The sequence below is a fragment of the Neofelis nebulosa genome, chromosome 16, assembly GCF_028018385.1.
Source record: "Neofelis nebulosa isolate mNeoNeb1 chromosome 16, mNeoNeb1.pri, whole genome shotgun sequence".
NCBI classification, from domain to species: domain Eukaryota; kingdom Metazoa; phylum Chordata; class Mammalia; order Carnivora; family Felidae; genus Neofelis; species Neofelis nebulosa.
This window is the reverse complement of record NC_080797.1, coordinates 30,649,759-30,671,352: the sequence shown is the minus strand read 5'-3', so window position 1 is coordinate 30,671,352 and position 21,594 is coordinate 30,649,759. Positions and strand designations below refer to the sequence as shown.

Here is a 21,594-nt window from a genome sequence, read left to right as displayed (position 1 = left end):
CCTTGTTCCCTGATCCCCTGATCCCCTGACCCCTTGACCCCCTCATTGGGGCCCTGAGAGCTCCTTCTTCTGGGGACCTGAGCCCACACATCCACGTGCAAGTCTCTGTTCTGGGTCATGATGACCATTGCCGCTTCCACAGTCAAGTGTCCCAATTTGGGTGATAAAGTTTATGACCACCCTGCTTATAAGGGAACTTCCTTAAAATGGTAATTGGGGCATTTTTCTAGAACTCTAGGATTGCAAAGGCCTTCACCACCAGCGTCTCAGGCGATGCTCACAACTGCTGAGGGCAGATGTCACTTTCCCCGGTTGACAGATGACAAGCGGAGTTTCCTCTCTGAGGTCAAGGGCTGATATGCGGTGCTGCCCCATCAGAGGGACGTCTTCAGCTCCTTGTCATCTGTTTTGCCCCTTGTCACTCAGCCAGGTCCCCTTGGAACTTCCGTTATTAAACCCTCATGGGTGGAATCCAACTTAGAATTCTGCCTGGTGTGAATTATGCCAGTGACATTCTGTTTAGGGTAGGCTGGTATTAAAAATTAAATTTAAAATACATACAGTGTTGCCACAAATATACCTAATAGTATAGGATGTTAATAACTGGGGAAACTTGGTGTGGGGTATATTCTCTGTAGTAGCTTTGCAATTTTTTTTCTATAAATCTAAAACTGTTCTTAAGTAAAAAGTTCGTTAAAAAAAAAAAAGAAAAAGAAAAGTGTTTTTTACCATTCATATTTTTGGGGGGAGAAATGAAATTCAGTTTGTAAAGTTAGAACGAGTTTACAAGTTATTTTGTGTCTCAGAGTTGTCTAAGGTATGTTTGCTAAAACTGCTCAATTCTTTAACGTAAAACACGATCAGAAGTTCTGTGCTAAAACAAATATATGATATATGATGTGTGTGTGTGTGTGTGTGTGTGTGTGCAGATTTTAAGTTGCTAGCCTTTTTGTCACTGCTGTGAAAGGGAAACATTTGTAGATAGTTTGCTTACCTAAAGAGTATACTTCCCAAGAAAGCAAGTGATACTTAAGAGATTTCCATCACTCCCATCAAATTTGTTCTTGCTTCTAAGGATTTAGGAGTTATTTCTATATGGGGCGTGAGCGGTATAACTTGGCAGAAACTGTGTCACTTTACTAGCAACATTTTAGATACGTGACAGACTATTTGGAATCATGACAAGAAACCACGTAGAAAATCCTAGAACGAAGAGTATCTATGTGGAGGCTCAAAGTTGGACAAGGACTGGATACAGCCAAGAGCTTCCAGGTGGGTGAGGTGACAGGTGGTTAACTGATAGAGGAATGCACCCTAAGGAATTAAAAGGTGTTTAAGGGTTAACTTGTTAGATCTTCCAGATAAGACGTTCGGAAAAGGCTTCTTCCTCCTTCTTTCTGTCCCTCCAAGAAATTTAATAAGGCTAATTCAAATGATAAGGATGGCAGGCCCCAGGACAGAGTGGGGGAGGGGCTGCTAGGGGGACAAGCATGCTTGGGGCGCTCTCCATATGCTCTTGTGCTCTGACAGTCAAGCCTGGTTAGTAATAACAAGACCCAGCACACGGTCTGCAGATGCTTTCTCGCCATTTGTCCAAAGCCTTCTTGAGGCAGTTTGCAGGTTTGTGTAAGCCCCAGGACCAGGGAGCTGTGCGTGTGCTGGAAATCTGTTTAGAATTAGTCCTTCTTTGGCCGGGTGGTCGCCCCCAGGGCTGGGTATCCACTGGCGGCATTTTAGCAGTGGGTGTCGGATCTCTCAGTGCAGTGGCACACCGCTTGCCCTTTCTCGTCTTGGGGTTCTGCTTTGTACACAGGCCAGCCCCGCAGACCCTGCCCTCACCCCCAGGTGGAGTGGCTTTCCCGGGCTCCACCAGAGCCTCCTTGGCTTCGGATTCTGAAAGGGCAGTTGTCTCCGTAGGTAACTGTGGCTGACGTTTCAGGTGCGACTCCAGTCCTGCTGGTCAGTACTTGGAGATCTTTCTAGGAAACGAGCTGGGTGAAGTCCAGACACACGATCCGACGTCCAGTTAGAAGGCACTGCGTCTGCCCTTTTCAGAGGAAGGAGTTGGATCGGAGTGGGTTTCCAGGCGTTCCACCTGTCGTCGATGAAGGGTTGTGCTCTCCCATGAGCCTCTCTCGGTCAGGAAAGACGCAGCAGCGGGCTTCGTAGTGTCGGCTGCCCTTTTGTCGGCATGAGAGCCGAGTCTCTGCTGAAACCGCGGGCTGATTAAAAGGCAGTTTCTCCTCTTGTCCGGGAACGAGCACCTGCATCTTGGCCTGATGACCCTGCTGTGGGGACACCGTCGTGTCGGGATGGGGGTGGGGTTGGTCCCCCTTGTGACTTTATCACGTGGCCACGCCCCATCCATCTGGGTCCCGCGCTGGGTGGTTTTTGGCTCCGAAAGACACTGCTCCCCATTTCCTCCTGCAGGCGGAAGGAGGGGTGGGGAGCGGCAGCCGTTCTGAGGGGCTCATTGTGTATGTTCCAGAGTCTCCCCTGCAGACCCCCGCTGATGATGGATCTGAGGAACCGGGCTCTGAAACCTCGGATGCTAAGAGCACGCCGACGGCAGAAGGTGGGCCCTCCTCTCCTTGCCTCACTGAGACAGCTCCTCCGTGCCTCCAGCCTGCGCTTAGCCGTGCTTTGAGCCCCGCGTGCCACCCTTCCCGGCTGCGTCCGCTGCTGCCTCTCCCGCTGGCTGACGGCCATGCTTGTTCGGTGCTTTGCAGGATGGGCTCAGGCCCGGGAATGTCACGTGAGCCAAGCCCTGCTTTGGTGCCTCGCTCTCCAGTGCCGTGTTTGGGCACCTTCATCGTGTGTGTGCTTTGAGGCAGCCGCGTTTGGAGAGGCTGGGTCTGTGGCCGAGCGGGGCCCGAGCAGAGCTCCACAAAGCCCCTGCTCCGTGGCACCTGTCCCCCCACCCCACACTCCTTCAGAAGCCCCCGCCCCCCTTGCTCTTCTCTCATGAGCCACCAGGTCCCAGTGCAGCCATTTGGGTGAGAAAGGGGGCGGGTCGGTGCACATCTCCAAGCTCATACTTTGGGACTGATCTGGTTTAGTATCCTTCATTTCTTGGGCTCTCGGCATGGTCCAGGGCTCTGGACCTTGGCCGAGGTGTGCATTCCAGTACGCCTTCTGACCTGTCCTCTCTAGACGTTTGGTGTCTAGGTTATTACAAAGCTCCTCATGTATTTCCTGAAGAGCTCCTTGGTCCTGATTTTGACCACCTTTTCTTGCTTCCCTTCTGAGTCAGTCAACACTGCATTTGGTTTTAGGTAATGGAAAACCAAACTAGCTGGGGCCTAGATATGAAGAGGTTTGTTGGTCTCACTTAATAACATGTCTGGATGGCAGCAGGTCTCCAGCGTGATCAGTGCTCTTCTGTCTTTATCTTCTGCCATCTGTAATGGTTGGATTATTGCCTCGTGGTTACAAGATGGCTGCTGCACTTCCAAGCATCACATCTGCCTTCCAAGCAAGAGGAAAGTAGCAAAGCATGGCTAAAAGGGCCCTGAAATCAAATGTGTTTCCTTTTTATTAGGAAAGCAGTTTTCCTGCAAGCCCCGCCTAGCCGACTTCCGCTTATGTCTCATTGGCCAGAGCTGAGTCTCATGGCCACGCCTGGCTATAAGGGGGAGGCCGGAACATGGAGCGTTTTGCTTTCCAGACTCATAAGTAAGAGAAATCAAGGGATAAGGGCATTGAGAATGGCTCTTAAGTAACCAGTCTGAGGTATCTGCCCTTCCATCCCCCCCCCATTCATCCCCAGGGAGGTTCATGGTTCTCTTCTCAGTACTCTCCTCCTCCTGGCTCTGCCCATGACTTTGGAGGCTGTCACAAGACGAGAACGTGTCCCAGCATCTCCCCAAGTGTCCACCTTTGAATGAATTGAGAAAGTGCCTGCCAATTGCTTGGTGTAAGGGACCATCTGTGGGGGAGAAAGTAGGTGTGGCCCTGCCCCCACCCCGGCGCCCCCCCCTCCCCCCAGGTTCTCAGCCCAGTGAAGAGAATACCCAGGCCAAGGGCTCTTTGTGCTCCTTCTTAGAGCTGCTGATGCAAGACATTTCCCGCTGATCTGGTTAGGACAGTTTTGCAAGTTGCTGCCTCCCTGAGGTCGTCAAACACTAATGCCAGACTTCATAGCAGCCTCCTAAATCATGGTTGTCAGTGGCCCCATCAACATTATTCTGGAAGAATCTTCCAACCAAGGCTTGCTGCACTCTGGATCCTGTACATGTGTGGGCCCCGAGAGTTTCCACTCCCTCCCCACGAGGAAGGGGACTCTGCTGGGGCTGGGCTTGGCCAGGTGGCTCTGCCTCCTCCCGAGACGACCGTGATTAAAATGGATTCCATTTGACTAAATTGACTCGGACTCTTGGAAAGCTTGCAAAGCTGACAACTCCTTATGTCTGCCTGGAACAGCCTGGGAGTATGCCAGGGCACTGCTTGGGGAGGAGTGCTGAATTGGAAGGTGCTCACCTTGATGAGAGGCTGACAGCAGCTCCTGGTGGTGGGTTTTTACCTGTGGCCTCTGCTCTGCAGGTGGACCATCTGTTAAGCCTATTGTCAAGCACCCAGCTCTGGACGGGACCAGCCTGTTCATTGCCACCTGGGGGAGTCTGTGCTTTTAACCGTGAGTCACGGACTCACAGGACAGGGGGCTTAGAGCTGGACGAGAACTTGAAGGTCACCTGGCAATGATATTCCCATTTTGCAGATGAGGAAACTGAGGCCCAAAAGGCAAAGGTCTTGCTCAAAGCCTCACGGCCATCTGATTTTAGACATTTCCTCTTTAAAACACCTGGGCCCGTCCCTGGCAGTCTCTTCTGCTGCAGCGTCCACACGGGGGCTGTCCCCGGCAGATGGCCTGGGCATCTCATGAGGCGGTGCCACCAAGCAAGATATTCATGTGCTTCCTGGGGAAACATCAGGCAGGGGCGCGGCTCTGGGTGTTGCTTTGTGGTGTTGCTTTTTGCATGCCGCCGAGTCCCCTCCTGCCTCCCCGCCCCTGCCTGCTCCCACTCGAGAAGTAAGGTGAGGGGCTTGGCCTGGCTTTCCTAGCCTCCTTAAGGCGACTCTCGGTTTCCAGACGCGACAGCGCCCTTAGTGGATGAGGGAGCCCCCGGTGAGCAGGCGGCCGCTCAGCCCCACACGGAGATCCCAGAAGGAACCACAGGTGAGGGTGACTCTCGTGGCTGGGTGGAGGCGGCCCTGGCCGGGTGCCCGGCCGCCCTGCAAGGAGGAGTGGGTGCGAATAGGGGTTATGCTGTCTCCCAGCGAGGCAGCAACGTGGGAGGACTCCCGGTTTCTGGGAATCTTGGGTCATTCCAATCTTGGTGCCTTGATGGCCGATGGCTTCCGTGGCTGCCCGCCAGCCTCCCAGAGGAGGGAGGATCTTCTGGATTCCGTCCAGCTTCTCCCTCCATCTCAGCCGGCACAACAGCTCCAAGCTCTCTGCAGGGTCCTCCGAGGCAGGCTGGTGGCAGATCACCCCTGGGCTCAGTCCACCTTCCTGCTGGCGCTCTGCCCAGTGACAGGGTCACCTCCTAACAGACAGTTTACCGCCTGGGGCACCCAAGCGTGTGGCAAGGTCTCATGACTGACCCACGCCTTTGGAGGATCTTAATGGGACAGCCCCTAGGGAGCTCAGCAGTGTGACCTAGCATCCATTTCTAGAACTAGCTTTTTCAACGTATCTGCATCGAAGAGGCGTGACGAGACTGTCCTGTCAGCACAGATGATGGGGGTCGCGCAGACAGGGCACCTACCAGAAATGGTGGTGGCCTCCAGCCCCCGGGGACCCTTAGGAAACGGCTCGCTCAGCCCAGAGCTCTGGCCGCCGTCCCCTTCTGGTAGTGTTCTTTGTGCTTATGTAAACGCTCAGCTGTTGGCTTCTGGATTGGGAGGGCACTGAAGAAGATGTGCAGAAGAGTTCCAGACAGGATGTCACCAGCATTGGAGAATGGGGAAAACGTCCCCAGACAGGAGTCTTGTTTCCTTCCTGAAGACAGTACTCACGGCAGCTTTTTGGGAAACTGCAGCTTTTTCTCGGGGCTCCATTCGTTGAGAACCCCCATGCAGAGGTCCAGCGGCAACCGCCCCTCCCTCCACTCGTCAGAACTGTTTCTGCTTTGTGAGTTGGTCTTTTGAGATGGATGGAGGCGTGTTCTTGAAGCTGGATGGCCCTCGTCCTTGACAGTGAAGGTCGTTTGAAGGCTGAACAACAATGAGCTCTTGGATAACCTGATTTTTGTACCCCACCCCCACCCCTGTGCCTGTATAGTTTACTCAGTGGGAGAGCCCTTCCCCTCCAGGGTGAAAACTGTAGCCCGCTTCTGACTTTTTCATCACTGCTAGGCGATCAAAAGCACTTTAGTCTCGTCGCAAAACACAGTTTGCGAGTGCCGGTTAGAATGTCTGGTCCCATCCAGTAGCCCAAGCTCATTCAGGGTTGCAGCCCCCCACTTTGGGGCTGGGGAGGTGGAGGGGACGGGAGGCAGGAAAGTTCGTCCTGGATCAGCACTACTGGGCACGGCTTCACACTCTCTGCAGCATTTAACGTCGACTCTTTCTTTTGTGGGCACCTGTTTGGAATCCTTCCAGACTCCTCCATCCCAGTCATCCCCCAAAAGTCCCTCCCTCTGCCCTTGATTCCAGCAGGCACTTTGCTCTCTTCAGCCCCTTGGAATCTGCAGATCCCCTCCAGCCTTCTGCTGAAGTTGACTTGTTTCTATGGGCAGCCCACCAGCCATGGTCCAAGGCGCCTCCACGCTGCTGCCTCCCTGTGTCCATATCGGGTCTGTGGGAAACACAAGGGCATGCTTTGCCCAAGCAAACTTGGGGTGTGCAGACTGACCACAGGGCTGCAGCCACACCCTTCGCTCCGCCCCCAAAGCGGGGCCAGCCCATCTCTCCTCTGGTTTTCCCAGGTGGGATTCTGACAGCGGTCCGCCGTGTCGCTAACCACAGGGGATACGCACCAAGTGTCTCCGAGTGGTGCCTTGAAACCCTCCCTTTGGGGCTGAGGTGGGTGGTGGCCATGCAGCCCGTCCTCCACGCTCCCAAGCCACCCTCTCCACCCTTTACATCCTCAACGAGATAGGGAGGATTTAGATTCGGGGGGCTTTTTTTCAGCTGTTGACCTGGATGATGTGTAACCTAGTTTTGTCCTTGGTTAGGTGTCTTACATTCTTGAAACTTCTCTTTTGAGGCCTACTGGGGATGCAGTGTGGCCACCCCACAGCAGGAATCCTTGCCTTTCTGGGATGGGAACCCCTGCCTCTTGGGGCTTCAGGGATGCGGAAAGCCCGTGTAGTGATGTGATGGTCCAGCCACGGCCACACACCCCACCTCCTCCCTTTGGCCTCTCTGAGCACCTCCCTTGCTGGGAACTGGGGAGTGAGGGGGCGTCAGGGTTATCAGCAGCCTCCAGTGTCTGACACGCACCGGGGCCAGGATATTGCAATTCTGCACCCGCGTGTGAGTGCAGTGACCTCCCAGTGCCACGGCAGTGATGTCATTCCCATGTGTCCCCCACCCCCTTCCCCGTGTTCTCCGTCTCCAGGACTCTATGCCACTTAGCTGGACCTGCTGTCACTCTGAACCTTTCTACCGCAGCCTCGTCAGAAACTCAGACAAAATCTGTGCTTGAAGCTGTCACCGTTTGACCTCGTGGGTGGCACAGTGTCAGCTTGCGGGGGCCCCAGAGCAAGGTTGTGTTTATGATCTGGTGGTTGGGGAGCCCACTGCCAGTCCCCTCACGGCCCTCACTGCCGCTGTTCTGGGACAGCCAGCGGGCCAGGTGTTTATAAGGCCATCGTGCAGCTGTCCAGCGACCCAGAGAATCTTTCTTTTCCTTCCTCCATGCCCTCCACGGCAGGCCTGAGCTGGTGACTTGGCATTTCTGTTTTAGGCATGAAATCGTAACCATCTCAGGTCTGGGAGAAAAGACTCGTGGCCCAGCCAGCAACTTGTAGGCATTTCTTAAGGGTGGTGGTTTCCCTGTCTCCATCCATCAGGGCATGCATGTTGGTTCTTCTGGCATCATGAGGCAAGTGCACGTCAATGTGTGCACCAACTTGCTTTATAAACTCTCTTCTACACAATTGTATCTGTTGTCCTGGAGCAATGTCCTGATTTTTCACTGCGCAGAAATTGGCATTGCAGTAAAGCTTACTGATTTTGTCACTGTTGATGATGTGATCTTCTTCATTTGGGGTGAGCCCAAGACACCCTAGACGCTGCTCACTCCTGGCCTCCTCCTAACCAGGTGGCAACTACTCCTGGCAGGTGGTTACAGGGGTTTGCCCAGTAGTTTGGAGAAAAGAACCTGCACAGCTGTGGGGCACTTCCCATACGCCCGGCATCTCACTAAACACAGTCATTCAAATTCTCATTTTCACCGTCGTCCTCCGAGACAAGCCGTTTTCATCACCTTGGGGGTCTAGGTGAGGAAACAGAGGCTCCGAGAGGTTAAGTAAATGGCGGTGCCTAGATGCGAACCCCAGCCTGACTCCACAGCGCATGCCTAGTGCTTTCCTGCACCCTGAGAGCCCCCAGAGCACTGGCTGGGGCTGGGAGTGCACCTGCCGTTCGGTGGTGGTTCCCATGGTGATGGTTGAGCAGTAAACTGCTTCTCTGACCTCACCCACCCTGCGTGTCTTTGTTGAGTGGGGCACTCGGGACCCTGGGCCCACTGTGGAGAAGGTCTTTCCTACAGGATCATGGTCACCTGCAAAGTGTGTGGGTACGGTGGGGTTCATTTAGTAACCTGCTTTTGTAGACATCCCCAGCAATAATATTTGCAAAAAGCCAGAGGTTCAGCCCCTTGGTACTTACTCGTAAGATGTGCCTTTCCTGAATGTTTTCAGAAAAATACTGGAAGATGCAAAGAACTTGGTTTCTGGCAAACAATAACTGTTTTTGCTTATATCTTCTTCATTTGTTGACACATAAACCAGCTGAAGAAGCAGGCATTGGAGACACCCCCAACCTGGAAGACCAAGCTGCCGGACATGTGACTCAAGGTCAGTGGGCTAGAATCGCCTGCCACAACCTGGGGGTCAGGAGAAGGCAGATGGGTTCTACCCTGCAAAGAAAACTCGCACCTGGGCCCTAATTCATAGGTCCAGGAGGTTCTTATCAAAGATGGGCTAATCAGACGTAGAAAGAACTCTAGACACACACACACACACACACACACACACACACCTCTGTTTTTTTTTTTTTCCTAACACTGTTTCTGAGTTATTCCTAAGGTATTTAGTGTCCTGAGAGAGGCTGGCCCTGTCCAGCCTGGGGAGTCAAGAAAGAGTGTCCAACAGAAACTCACATGTGAATGATAGATGATTTTCTCCTCAGGCTGCCCTCTGGCCCTGTCCCAGGAGCAAGGCCTCAACCATATCTCCACCAAGCAATTTCTTTTTAACTTTCTCCTGTGCAACATTCAGACCTTATTATGATTTTCTTCTCAGGGACCAAAACTGTGTTCAAGGAAACCAACTTTCTGTAATCATTTAGCCCAAATGTTTTAAGAACTTAATTTTATATTAAAGATTCCTTATCAGGGTGCCTGGGTGGCTCAGTGGGTTAAGCATCCAACTTCAGCTCAGGTTATGATCTCTCGGTCTGTGAGTTCGAGCCCACATCGGGATCTGTGCTGACAGCTCAGAGCCTGGAGCCTACTTCAGATTCTGTGTCTCCCTCTCTCTCTGCCCCCACTCACTCTCTATCTCTCTCTCTCTCGAAAATAAATAAACATTAAAAAAAACTTAAAAAGAAAAAATTCCTTATCTCAGGAAATAGAGACCTCTGATATAATATGGCACTAGGTTCATTTTCTATCACCTGCTGCATTGATGAACTGGAGAGTCTACTGTATCATGTGGAACTTTCTAGACTTCCAGAGAGCTAGAAAGACACTTTTTTTCTCTCCAGAAAGTGATACGGGATTTGTCCAACATCTAGTGCTGGCATTGGGGCCATCTGGCTTTAGGAAGACTCTGGGCCCAAAGAAGTGTTTCATTGAGGGTTGTTTTTTTTTTTTTTTAATGTGTATTTATTTTTGAGAGAGAATACTAGTATGCATGAGCAGGGGAGGGGCAGAGAAAGACAGAATCTGAAGCAGGCTCCGGGCTCTGGCGGGCTCCAGGGTCGAGCTGTCAGCACAGAGCTCGAACCCACGAGCCACGATATCATGATCTGAGCCAAAGTCGGACACTTAACCCCCTGAGCCACCCAGGCGCCCGTTCATTGCCCCAGAGTGGGCTAACCTCATTTCGCATAGCATGGAGAGGTGTGTTTTCACTCTTAGACTCACAGAGAGCTTCAGAAAATATTAGAAGGGATAATCAGTGTAAGGAAGAACCCCAGTCTGTGTGTTAAATAACTAGAACCCTGCCACCTGTTTCTTTCAGGTCATGATTTTCAAGCTTAGGTGAAATGAGAGGCTTTTATAACCACTGGAAATGACCATTTATTTCCATAGAAGTGGATTTGAGTTTTTTCTACAAGTATTTATTACAGGCTAGGTCTTCATGTCCCTGCAACATATTCCATGCGATGAAAAGATCAGGCCAACATCTTTTGTGGAAACTTTGTTTTCATGTTCACTCAAATTTTTTTAAAAAATTTTTAAATGTTGATTTATTTTTGAGAGAGAGACAGACAGAGTGTGAGAAGGGGGGGAGGGGCAGAGAGAAGGAGACACAGAATCTGAAGCAGGCTCCAGGCTCTGAGCTGTCAGCATAGAGCTCGACACAGGGCTCAAACCCATGAACCGTGAGGTCATGACCTGAGCCAAAGTGAGATGTTTAACCGAGCCACTCAGGTGCCCCTGTGCTCACTCAATTTTTACATTTTTTCCCATCAGTGGCCTAGAATCATGTAGCTATGAAGATGAACACCAGGTAGACATTTGCAGTGGGAAGTTGGCACCAGATCTGGAAAACGTGGTTTCTACCTCTGATCCTAAGGAGGACTTGATTAGGACTGCTGGTCCAAATTGATGAGCCCTGTTCCCTCCAGCGAAATCGGACATGCTCGTGATCCACAAACACACTTTATTTGCTAAAGGCCTGTAGTCAATATTCAGATTTAGAAAGAGCCATCTAACAAAAGCATAGTTATTACATCTTTTTTTTTTTTTTCAACGTTTTTTATTTATTTTGGGGACAGAGAGAGACAGAGCATGAACGGGGGAGGGGCAGAGAGAGAGGGAGACACAGAATCGGAAGCAGGCTCCAGGCTCCGAGCCATCAGCCCAGAGCCCGACGTGGGGCTCGAACTCACGGACCGCGAGATCGTGACCTGGCTGAAGTCGGACGCTCAGCCGACTGCGCCACCCAGGCGCCCCACAGTTATTACATCTTATCCTTGCAGTTTCTGCTGCAGAAAGAAGGCCTCTGGTAGCCCATGTTCATGAATACCTGCCAGACAAGGACGTTTTAGGACGGCACTGCAGGAAGCAGAGTGTCAGATAAGGGAAGGCCTTACCCACGTCCTGTCACACGGAGGGGTAGACCTTTCTCCTGTGTCATGAAGACCAGGCCTCCTGACAGGGATGTGGGGGGAAAGTTTATCCAGAGTCCTGAGGCCTGCACACTGTTTGCCCAATATTGTTTACCTTGGACCACCCCCCCACCCGCCGCCGCTGCAAGATGATTGCTATGTTTATTACTTACTGAGCACTTCATAGTATTCTAGGAACTGAATAGAATATTCTCCCAGCCTCACTCCTTCCTCCAGAAATATAAGTTGCACGATGATCGGTTCAGTCAATACGCACACACGGTACAATCAAATGTTGATGACTTTTCAAGACGTGTTCACTATTTATGTTTGGGGGCCTTTTTCTATTTTTTTAATGTTTATTCATTTATTTTGAGAGAGAGAGCACGTGAATGGAGGAAGGTCAGAGAGAGAGGGGGAGAGAGAGAGAGAGAGAGAGAGAGAGAGAGACTCCCAAGCAGGCTCCAAGCACTGTCAGCACGGAGCCCGATTCGGGGCTCAATCCCATGAACCATGAGATCGTGACCTGAGCGGAAACCAAGAGTCAGACGTGCAACCGACTGAGCCACCCAGGCACCCCCCTCCTTTGTCTCTTTTTTAATGAAGGTCATTCCAGGTCTTACAGTCTGTTAGAGTACAGTAACGTCCTGACCGAGAGCAACTTCTAGAAAGCTCTGGGAGGAAAGCTTTTTCCAGAAGGCAAGGATGCATGGCTCGTCTAGGAGGTGTAAAGACTAGCATCTGCCTCGGCCTCTGGTCTGTTGAGCTTGTTGGTTGCTGAGAAGTCATGGTGCTGAGGCACCTGCTCAGGTTGTCTGGTCCCTGCGTCTCTGTCATTTGGGCTCTTCTTCCCAGCGGCTGACCAACGGTCCCAGTGAGGTGCTGCAGACCCTGCAGAAAGCAGAAATGAGCCTATTTTCCTGACAGCAGTTCACCAGGCAGCATTCCGTTGTTGGTCATCGCTATGTGGCAGGCACTGTGGTTGATGGCAGGAACAGGAAATGAATGAGATCGTGATCATGAGGCCCTGGTGTCAGGGTGGGGGTGGAGGCGAGCCAACAGGCAGCTACAGACTCTGCCCGGGTGGGGAGAGAAGGCGGGCATGTGTTAGCCATGCGTCCACAACTGCACGCCTGTGTGCACACATGTATTCTCCACTGCCCTCCCCTCAGCTCTTCCAGTCCCCCGAATCTTTGGGGTTCTAGGTTTCGTTTAGAGGAATTATATGGCTTGTCCTGCTGGAACCAGATGGGAGGATTAAAGGGTGGGAATTAAAAAAAAAAAAAAAAGGATGTTTATTAGGAGTACCACAGAGCATGACTCTCCTGTCCTTAGTACACGGTCAGGTTCTTTAAGGAGGGTTCGTGTGAACGCCACCAGGATGAGCCAGAAAGGGTGACGTGACCTCCACCAACTGCCAGCTGTGTGACCATGTGAATGCGGTGGTCTCATGGGCTGGCGATGTCTTTGTCACGCAGGACCCTTTACGGCCACAGTGGTCTGCTGCACCTTGTGCAAAAGGCCCGTACTTGACCCATGAGCCAGATAAATCTGAATTGTGCTTCTGTGTATAGGAAACTTACGGTTCCTGACAATGATAAATTTTGGATTTTCCAAATCTATCAGAGCTGGGTTGGTTTAGGGGCACCCGCTGGTTTCATTTTGCAAAAAGGGGAAACACAGAGAGAGGGAGGAAAAAGAGATCCTTGGGGCACTCAAGCCAGGTCCTATCTAGAGGCCAGAATCTTCAGGAAGCTCAGTGTCCCTGGAGAGAAGGAGAAGCTTCTGTGGCCTAGTGGATTCAGCACAAGGCAGCCCTGGATGCTGACATGCTCCGAGGCCACCCAGAGCCGGCGACAGAGGGATAATGCTGGTGCCAGCGGGGCCGTAGAGGTCACCAGGTCCAGCACCCCTATTGCAGATGAGAAAACTGAGGTGCAGAGAGGGGAGGTGCTCACCCAGTGTCACCCAATGAGTCAGTGTTCGGTAAGCCAATAGAGCTTTCATTCTGAGCAAAGGAAAACAACAAAGATGAGCCCAGAGCCCGCATTCCTCATTCTTTGTTAGTTGGCCTCGTGATGCTGTTTAAACGTCCTTTTCTTATTTCAAGAGTGCGTTCCTTCTCTTAAACAATTAATGCATCCTTGCCAACCATTTGCCATTGCTGCCTCTTCAAACCCAGAGGAGTTGAGAGTTTCCAGCCAGCAGAGGGAGGTACCTTCGAGGCCCTTGGCCAATGTGTTTAGCTCTCAGGATCAGCCTGACCACGGCAGAGAAGCTTCCGGGGCCTCCGTGCTGCCTGTGGGGGAGAAACAGCCAGAGGCCCCTGTCCTAGTGGTCTCCCACCATTCCCAGCATCATCCCATCTGCCAACTGCCTTCGCCAACAGGTGGCCCTCAGGAGCCCCACCAGGAGTGGGGACCAAAACCAGGGGATGGGGTCGAGGAGGGTCTGGCCTTTCCGAAGCCTGCCTCCCCTGGGTATCTCCAGATGGAGCCTGGGAGTGTCAAGGTTGTGCAGGAGATCCTCCTTGGGGAGCCAGGGCACCAGAGAGGTGAGGCCGCCGACCTGGGCACCCCAGGTCTGCCCCGCCAGCACGTGGCCGGGGCCCCCATCCTGCCTCATGGCCCAAGGGAGGCCACACACCAGCCTTCAGGGACAGAACCAGAGGACACAGAGGGAAGTCATCATGACGTGGAGCCACTGGAGTACCAGCTTGTGGGAGATCTGCACCAGGAGGGGCCACCTCTGAAGGGGGACCATGGCAAAGAGAGGCGGGGGGGCAAGGATGTCGATGAAGACCGCGATGTGGACGAGTCCTCGCCCCAGGACTCCCCTCGCTCCCACGTCGCCCCAGGTCTGCAGAGCTCCCCAGTCCGAGGCGGGCCACCCCCCCAAACAGTTTCCAGAGGAGCCACTGGCTTGTCCGGCTTCGCAGCTGAGGGTGCCATCCGCCTCCCTGTCGATTTCCTCTCCCAAGTTTCCACAGAGATCGAGGCCTCAGAGCCCCCCGGGCCCAGTGCAGGGCCCACGGCGGAAGGGCAGGACACGCCCCCCGGGTTCACCTTCCACGTGGAAATCAAAGCCAATGTGCAGAGGGAACAGGCACGTTCAGAGGTGGATTTGGAAGGGGCTGCACTTCCCCGCCCCCCTGGAGAGGAGGAAGAGCCCCAGGGCCCTTCTGAGGGAGAGGACACAAAAAAGTCGGACCTTCCAGAACCGTCCGAAAAGCAGCCTGCAGCTGTTCTGCCAGGGAAGCCCATCAGCCGGGTCCCTCAACTCAAAGGTCTGTGTCTTGGGCTCCTTCGCTCCTTCCTGGTGACCTCGTGTGCCACCCAGGCTGCGGGCACTGCCACCAAGCTTCCGGCCCTTCCTTGAGTCCTGCTGCTTCCGAGGTTCCCAGAGAGAACCACTCAACCGACCAGCCGGGCACCGCTGCGCACCCTCCCGTGGCCTCCTCCTGCCCCTCAGGCTCTGGTAGCACGTGCTGCTCTCACGCTTGCCCGCCATGTTGCATGTCACCAACACCTGCCCAGCGCTTTCCACCCCATTCGTTTCTCTGGCCACTTGAATTACAACGGTCCTCCAGCCCCCAGCTGGTGGGCGTGCCGCCCTCCCCAGGGCAGATAACAGCCGGTTCACTTATGTGCCCTAAATTCATTGTCTAGAACCCTCCCAGCCCTTCCAAGGGGGCATAAGGAGCCCCGCTCTGCAAATGAGGAAAGTGAGGCTCAGAGAGGGAACGTAACTTGCTGAGGGCCACCAAGCAGTAAGTGACAGAGCCACATTCACAATCCGGGCAGGTCTGCTGTGCACGTCACACTCTTCCCTGTTCAGCACAGCACCTTCTGGAAGGTTCTCTGAGCCCAGAGGCACAGAGGCCTTGAGCCTGGCCTGTGCTGCTCTTGTCAGCGGACAACACATCACATACAGCACACGACACACGTATGAGGATTTGGGGGCAGCCGAGAGCCTGTGCTGAGCCTTCGGTTTAACAGCCCCCACCTCTACTGGCCCTGCCTTGTGGCAGGGGAGACAATGAGCAGAAACAACCTGTCCCGGGAACCCTGTCCCGAATCTTCTCTTCCTCCCCCGCCCTCAGCAGAGCCCAGGGAAACCTGTGCTGGGATTGCAGGGGCCTCAGCCCCAGCCCACTCTACCAGAGCAGCCCTTGGGGAGCTGGAGAGGTGGGAGGGGAGGTTCCCCCATGTTGGGGTCTATGTGTCCTGTCAGGAAGACGAGGAGGCCAGAGGAGGCCTCCAGGCTACAAGTTGGGCGCATTCATACCTTTAGGACCTCTCGCGTGTTTGGAGGGCTCAGAAATGGGTGTTACTTGAGCCATCCATTGCAAACCTCTATTCGATTTTTATTAGATTTTACTTGTCAAGAGAACTTAGAAATGTTGTAGATAAAGGAACCTGTATTAAAGTTGAAGACCAAAAAAAGAAATCATATATCTTATTTTAAAATATCCTAAATTCCAAAATACTAGGGGACAAATACCTGTGATGCGGCAGATTATAAGAGCGTTTCCTGAAATGGTGTTTTATGAACACAGGCTATCGATAGATGTATCCAGGGGAAAAAGAGTTCCATGGTCCAATTAGTCTGGGAAAAATAGGCTAAGCCAAGTGAAGCGAAGTTTGCTGCTGCAGGACTTGTCAGAACCTTTAATACTCAGTTGCACATTATGACCCTCTGAGAAAGATACAGAGTATGGATTTCCCAAATTTATGTGATCCCACCTGCTAACATCTCCTGGAAGAGGACCCATTCAGTAGCACCCAATTTGGGAAGTGCATATCTAAGCAGCTGCTTTTGTTGTGACATGGTGGCCGTGGTTGATTTGGGCAAAAGATGTGAATCCGGTCTACCTGGGTCTCTTATGAAAACGAATATTCCTAAGCCCAGCCTTAAGCTTACGAGTCTTGGGTGGGCCCAGGAATCTGTGTTTTTTCAACCTGTCCCAGTGGTGCTGCTGAGCAGTACGTTGTGCACATCTCTGGGCTAGATCATCGGTTCGGGTCACTCTAGAAATCCAGGCTCCAGTAGCCAGTGTGAACCTCCAAGAGACCCCATTGACCTTTTGGCAGGGGGACTATGATATTGAAACCAAAGATGAAAATCTATCATCAATTGTCAACAAAGAATGTCAACCGAAGGAAAAGATGGGTTAGAGATGGTGCTGGTGGATGTGTGGTTTCACCAAGGGGTGCGGCTTTTACACACAGAAGCCGGCAGTGGTTTGTTTCCAAACTCCAGAGATGATCTGCTAAGATGTTCGACAGTAACTAGTTTGTAGCTAATTTGGGAAAATGGCAAGGATTTCCATTGGACAATGGAAATTTTCCTCCCCTTGGGAGGGCCTGTAGGTGGCAGTAAGACCTTCCTGGGCTGGTGTGGAGTGGGCTTGTCAGGGGGCAGCTGGGGCTGGCGACTGTAGCCTCCATTAGTGAGGGACAGGCTCTGGGCAGACAACTCACTTACCCTGACCCTTGGGTGACAGCATGAGTGTGTAGGGGTCGGAGCATAGCTGAGCTTCCCCATCTGTGGCCCTGGGGCCTCCACATGCCCCTCCTTGGCATGGAGGTGGTCCCCACTGGAGGAGGTTGACCCCGGCTAAGACAGGAAAGGAGCCCGTGAGATGGGTCTGCGCTGTCTCCTATCCTGATTGCCCCCGTGTCCGCGTGTGCCTGGAACAAGTTTTCACTGCGCCCCCTCTGCATGTCCCCACCCTCGGCCAGCCTGCTCCAAGCAATGACCCCAGTGTGCTGTGTTGATACTAACAACGAGAGGCAGATTGAAGGGGAAAGAAAATCAACTGAATGCCCACCAAGCCCAGCTGAACCAAACACGTGGCACTGATCCCGAGAAATCAGCGTTGACTACGTCCGGCTCTTTCTGGGAGCTGTGCAAATGGGGGTAACTTACATTCTCATTTTGTATCTTATCAGCTCGCATGGTCAGTAAAGGCAGAGATGGGACGGGAGCTGATGACAAAAAAGCCAAGGTAAGCTGATGAAACCGTGAGCCTCTGCCAACATCCAGTTTATCGAGAAGCCATGCTTGTCTGAATTAATTTGTATATGTAACACATACAGAGCATCTGCCGCTGAAGGATGACTGTCATTAAAAGTGCTTTGTAGTTTCATGCAAACTTTTCAAGGTCCAGCATTTATCCATTTTGATGCTTCTGCCAGGGAAGGGCGGTCGGCAGGTTCATGAGTAAGAGCTCCTAACTGCAATGCTATTAGCAGAATTGAAATGCGATGTTCACAGTAAACGAAGATACATTTGAATTTTCTGCAGTAAAGTTTGAATCTTACACTACCCACTGCAGATCTAGGATCAGCAAACATATATGTACACACACACACACACACACACACACACATATTTAAGGTGTATAGAGAGTATCATTTACTCAGGTGGCTAAGGGAGTGTTGATCAAGGAAGTGACCTCTCACCTAAGGTGGAGGGTTCTGGAAAAGCCCAAGAAAAGAGGACCAGTGAGGTAGGCCGTGAAGGAAAGGTAAAGGAGGGTTGCCGAGGCAGAGGTGGGAGCAGCATTCTGAGGAGTGGGAACAGCACAGCAAAACCCGGAAGCATGAGGAAATGATGCATGCTTTCAGAACTCTAAGCAGATGGGTTGGTTGGTTGGTGTGGAGTGCCAGGAGGGGCTGACGGATGCTGGGAAGGATAGTCGAAGAGGGAAACCCGATACACGCCCTAAATGCTAAGTGGACACGTGGTGCAGTAGACGCCATCTTGAAATCTTGCCATGGGGCCAGTTTGACGTAAGCTTTGGTCGGTCTTCAGAAACCAACCCGAGGAACCGTGAATGAAGCTCCTGCTCCCACCAAAAATGCATCCACGGCCATGCTGGCTTTCTCAGGGCTTTCTGTCAGTTGTAGTTTCCTCCCTTAATGACTTTGCATCCTGGAAAATTCTCCTGTCACTGGACAGTAAGGTTTCCCCAGGAAAATCCCCCTGTGGCTCTGGGTGAAGACTTAGTTTTCTTAAAGGCATCTAAAATTTCCAGTATAAATTCTGCCTGAAGCGTCTGGGTCCTAACTTGTCCCAGAGCCTCGATGGGGTCTTCAGATGCCGAGTGTAGCCCTGGGAGTTGGGTGGCATGCATTTTGCCTGCCCTGTAGGAAGTCAGGGTTTGCCATCACCAGACCCCCTGATGAGGCAGCTGGGTGCTGCCCTAGGCCGTAGCTCTTAGGCAGTCGTGATGCACAGTAGGGGAATCCCAGCCTCATGCGTGCATGCGTTCCTTTCTTCATGCATTTGCACACTTGGGTAAGACATCCCCACCCTGGACACCGAAGGGTCAGTTCTTTCAGGAACCTTGGCCAGGTGGGGAGTGCTGTTGGCAGAAGGGGGCTTGTGCAGCTGGAGAAGGAGGAGTACCCACCCGCAACCTTCCTTGTCACCAGCTCCAGGACCTCGGCCTGTGTCCCTCCCCCCACACCTTTCCCCACCCCTCAGGCCGCCTCCTCACCATGGCTGGCTGGCACAGAGGGCCTCAGCCATTTGGGGGGATGGGGGTCCAAGGCCAATAAGGAAACACAACCGAGAAGCCTAATGAGGTCTGTGGTCAGGACCCTGCTTGGTAGTTCTGACTTCCTCTCTGAAACACATCTGGACTAGGCCTCTGGGTTTTATGCCTGAAGGTGTGACCCCTCCTCCTCCCAGCTCACCTCCTCCAGGCGACCAAGCTTCCCAGTCAGAGTACCTCAGAGCCAGTTAGGACAAGCAATCGTCAATCAGTTTCCCTCTCCTCCAAGGGGCAGCTCCGTCCGTGAGGTCATCTGCTCCACTGACCAGGCTGTATCCTTAGGTAGAGTGTGTTTAAGAGTGAACACTGGCCAGATGAAGATTCGCCAGATAGTGTTAAGATACGTTTTGTTTGAGACGTTAATCGGAAAGTGTGTGTGTGTGTGTGTGTGTGTGTGTGTGACCTGAGGTATGAGACAGAATCTTTAAGACTTGGAGCAAGCACAATCGTGATTTTAGCAAGCATGATACTCTCAGTGTGGCAGAAGGCGGCCAAGGGTTAGCAGGCCGGCATGAGTTCCTCACCTGGAATTTAGCAGAAAGTGGGGCCCTTCTGACCTATGACACATTGGGGATGTTTTCTTGAAAAACACCCTAAGAATCGTATGCTTTGGCAATCTCCATTAACTCTTTGGGCATGAAACACCTTTAAACCAGTGGTCTCCAAAGTGGGGGTGGTAGGGGGCGGCCCAAGAAGATCCAATGGGCTAAAGAACATTCTAGAACTTCCATCGAGTTTTTTTTCTCCTCTTCTCGTTTAAAAGTTCTGTCATACATAAGTTTTTTAATGTACATCCTATGTTGGCATCATAGTATACATATTTCATCGATAAATAAGTATGAGGACGTTAGGGTGTGTGGCCGCTTTCTGTTCTTAGGGACGAGAAGGGTGGATAAGGGTACGTGATCCACACAGTTTGGAGATCACTGCTTTAAACCATGACCTGCCATGTTTATTTTTAGTTACTGTCCTTTTTCAGTTTGTTCCCCTCCCCCATGTGCTGACTTTTATTTTGATTTTATTTATGTTTATGTTTAAGACATCCACACCTTCCTCTGCTAAAACCCTGAAAAATAGGCCTTGCCTTAGCCCCAAACGCCCCACTCCTGGTAGCTCAGACCCTTTGATCAAACCCTCCAGCCCTGCCGTGTGCCCAGAGTCATCTTCCTCTCCTAAACACGTCTCTTCTGTCACACCCCGAACTGGCAGTTCTGGAGCAAAGGAGATGAAAGTCAAGGTAAGGAAACCGCCTTTGAAAAGAATCAGGCTGCTCTCATGTGGTTTTCAGATGTGTGTTGTTTTTAGCCACAAAGACCTTCCTTCGGATAAACTCTTACCTGGAAGCACCGTGTAGAGCAAAGACAAGTCTGGTTGAAAGGGGAAAGGGGGGCGTGGCACCATTTTTCTCCGCTTCCGTTAGTCCCTCAGAGTAGCCCCCACAGCACCCCATGGGACCCTGATTTGAAAATCCCCGCCCTTTGGCACCGGAGAGAGCTTCCAGATTGCCCGCATTTGGGTTGGACACAGCAATGCCTGTCCCACAAGGTCACTCCTCTGCTGAACCGTCTTGTGGTCTTTGGTGAATGTCCGTTTCTTTTTTGAGTTTGCGTTATGTGTCAAGGTCAAAGCCAGTAACTGCCCGCAGTCAGCAGGCTGTGCCTGGGGGCTCTCGACCTTTGGCCGGTGGGCTGATTGGTGCTGGTGTTCACCCCGCCGAAGGCTCTCAGCACACTCAAGAGTCACTGAAACCTGAGGGCTGTTTGGGAGAGAAGAAAACAATGACCTAGCTCTGTTAGCACTCGAGGTCAGGTTCATCGGTGTCTCCGCGGCTCTCTGGTGAAACCAACCACCACCAGTCAGATAAATAAATCCCTACGGAGAATCAGAAAGTGGCTGTCCATATAGGAGTGTCCTGCCCATGATGGGCCCTGGGTGGATAAAGAGCTTGATCCTCACTATAAGCCCTGTTGTGTTTTTTATAGAACACATTAGCACAACTCATGCTGATGCCTGTTGTGGAAAATGGTAGTCAGGGCATGTGGCGTTTGGGTGGGGCTGTGGGTTGGTGTACCGGCAAACCCATGAGACTGTAGAAGACATTTGTCGCATCCTAGTAGGCGAAGGGTCGTTTTGGATCTTAGCCTCATTTTGAATCGAGGAGGTTGAGTGGGACTGGCACTGACTCTAGGTGATAGTAACCTTCCCCGATCGTAAAAACCACTGTGCCGTGCTTCGGTTCACAGGGGGCGGACGGTAAAGCTGGAACGAAGATCGCCACACCCCGGGGAGCGGCCCCTCCAGGCCAGAAAGGCCAGGCCAATGCCACCAGGATTCCAGCGAAAACCACGCCCTCCCCAAAGACCCCACCGGGCACCGGTAAGAAGAACATTCTGGAATCCACGTCAGGGGCAGCTGTCAGCATGTGCCCTCCTCCTCTCCGAAGGCCCCTGACAGCCACTTCTGGTAGCTGACGGGCACCTACAGTTCACTAACCGCCAGATGCTCATTTTCTTTGTAATCCT

General features: G+C 52.3%; 1 protein-coding gene across 18 annotated transcripts in view; it reads left to right on the top strand.

The window, feature by feature from the left end:
* The window catches only part of MAPT (microtubule associated protein tau), a 101,446-nt gene that overhangs the window by 53,644 nt on the left and 26,208 nt on the right, over positions 1-21,594 (top strand). For 3 of the 18 annotated variants that reach the window (XM_058705959.1, XM_058705962.1, XM_058705958.1), the window contains exons 3-9: positions 2,489-2,575; positions 5,090-5,176; positions 8,961-9,026; positions 14,489-14,794; positions 17,463-17,518; positions 20,112-20,309; positions 21,316-21,448. In XM_058705959.1, the coding sequence (XP_058561942.1) occupies positions 2,489-2,575; positions 5,090-5,176; positions 8,961-9,026; positions 14,489-14,794; positions 17,463-17,518; positions 20,112-20,309; positions 21,316-21,448 (933 nt within the window). The remainder of the gene's footprint in view (positions 1-2,488; positions 2,576-5,089; positions 5,177-8,960; positions 9,027-14,488; positions 14,795-17,462; positions 17,519-20,111; positions 20,310-21,315; positions 21,449-21,594) is intronic. The other 15 variants (XM_058705973.1, XM_058705970.1, XM_058705969.1 and 12 more) reach the window with 9 other exon arrangements.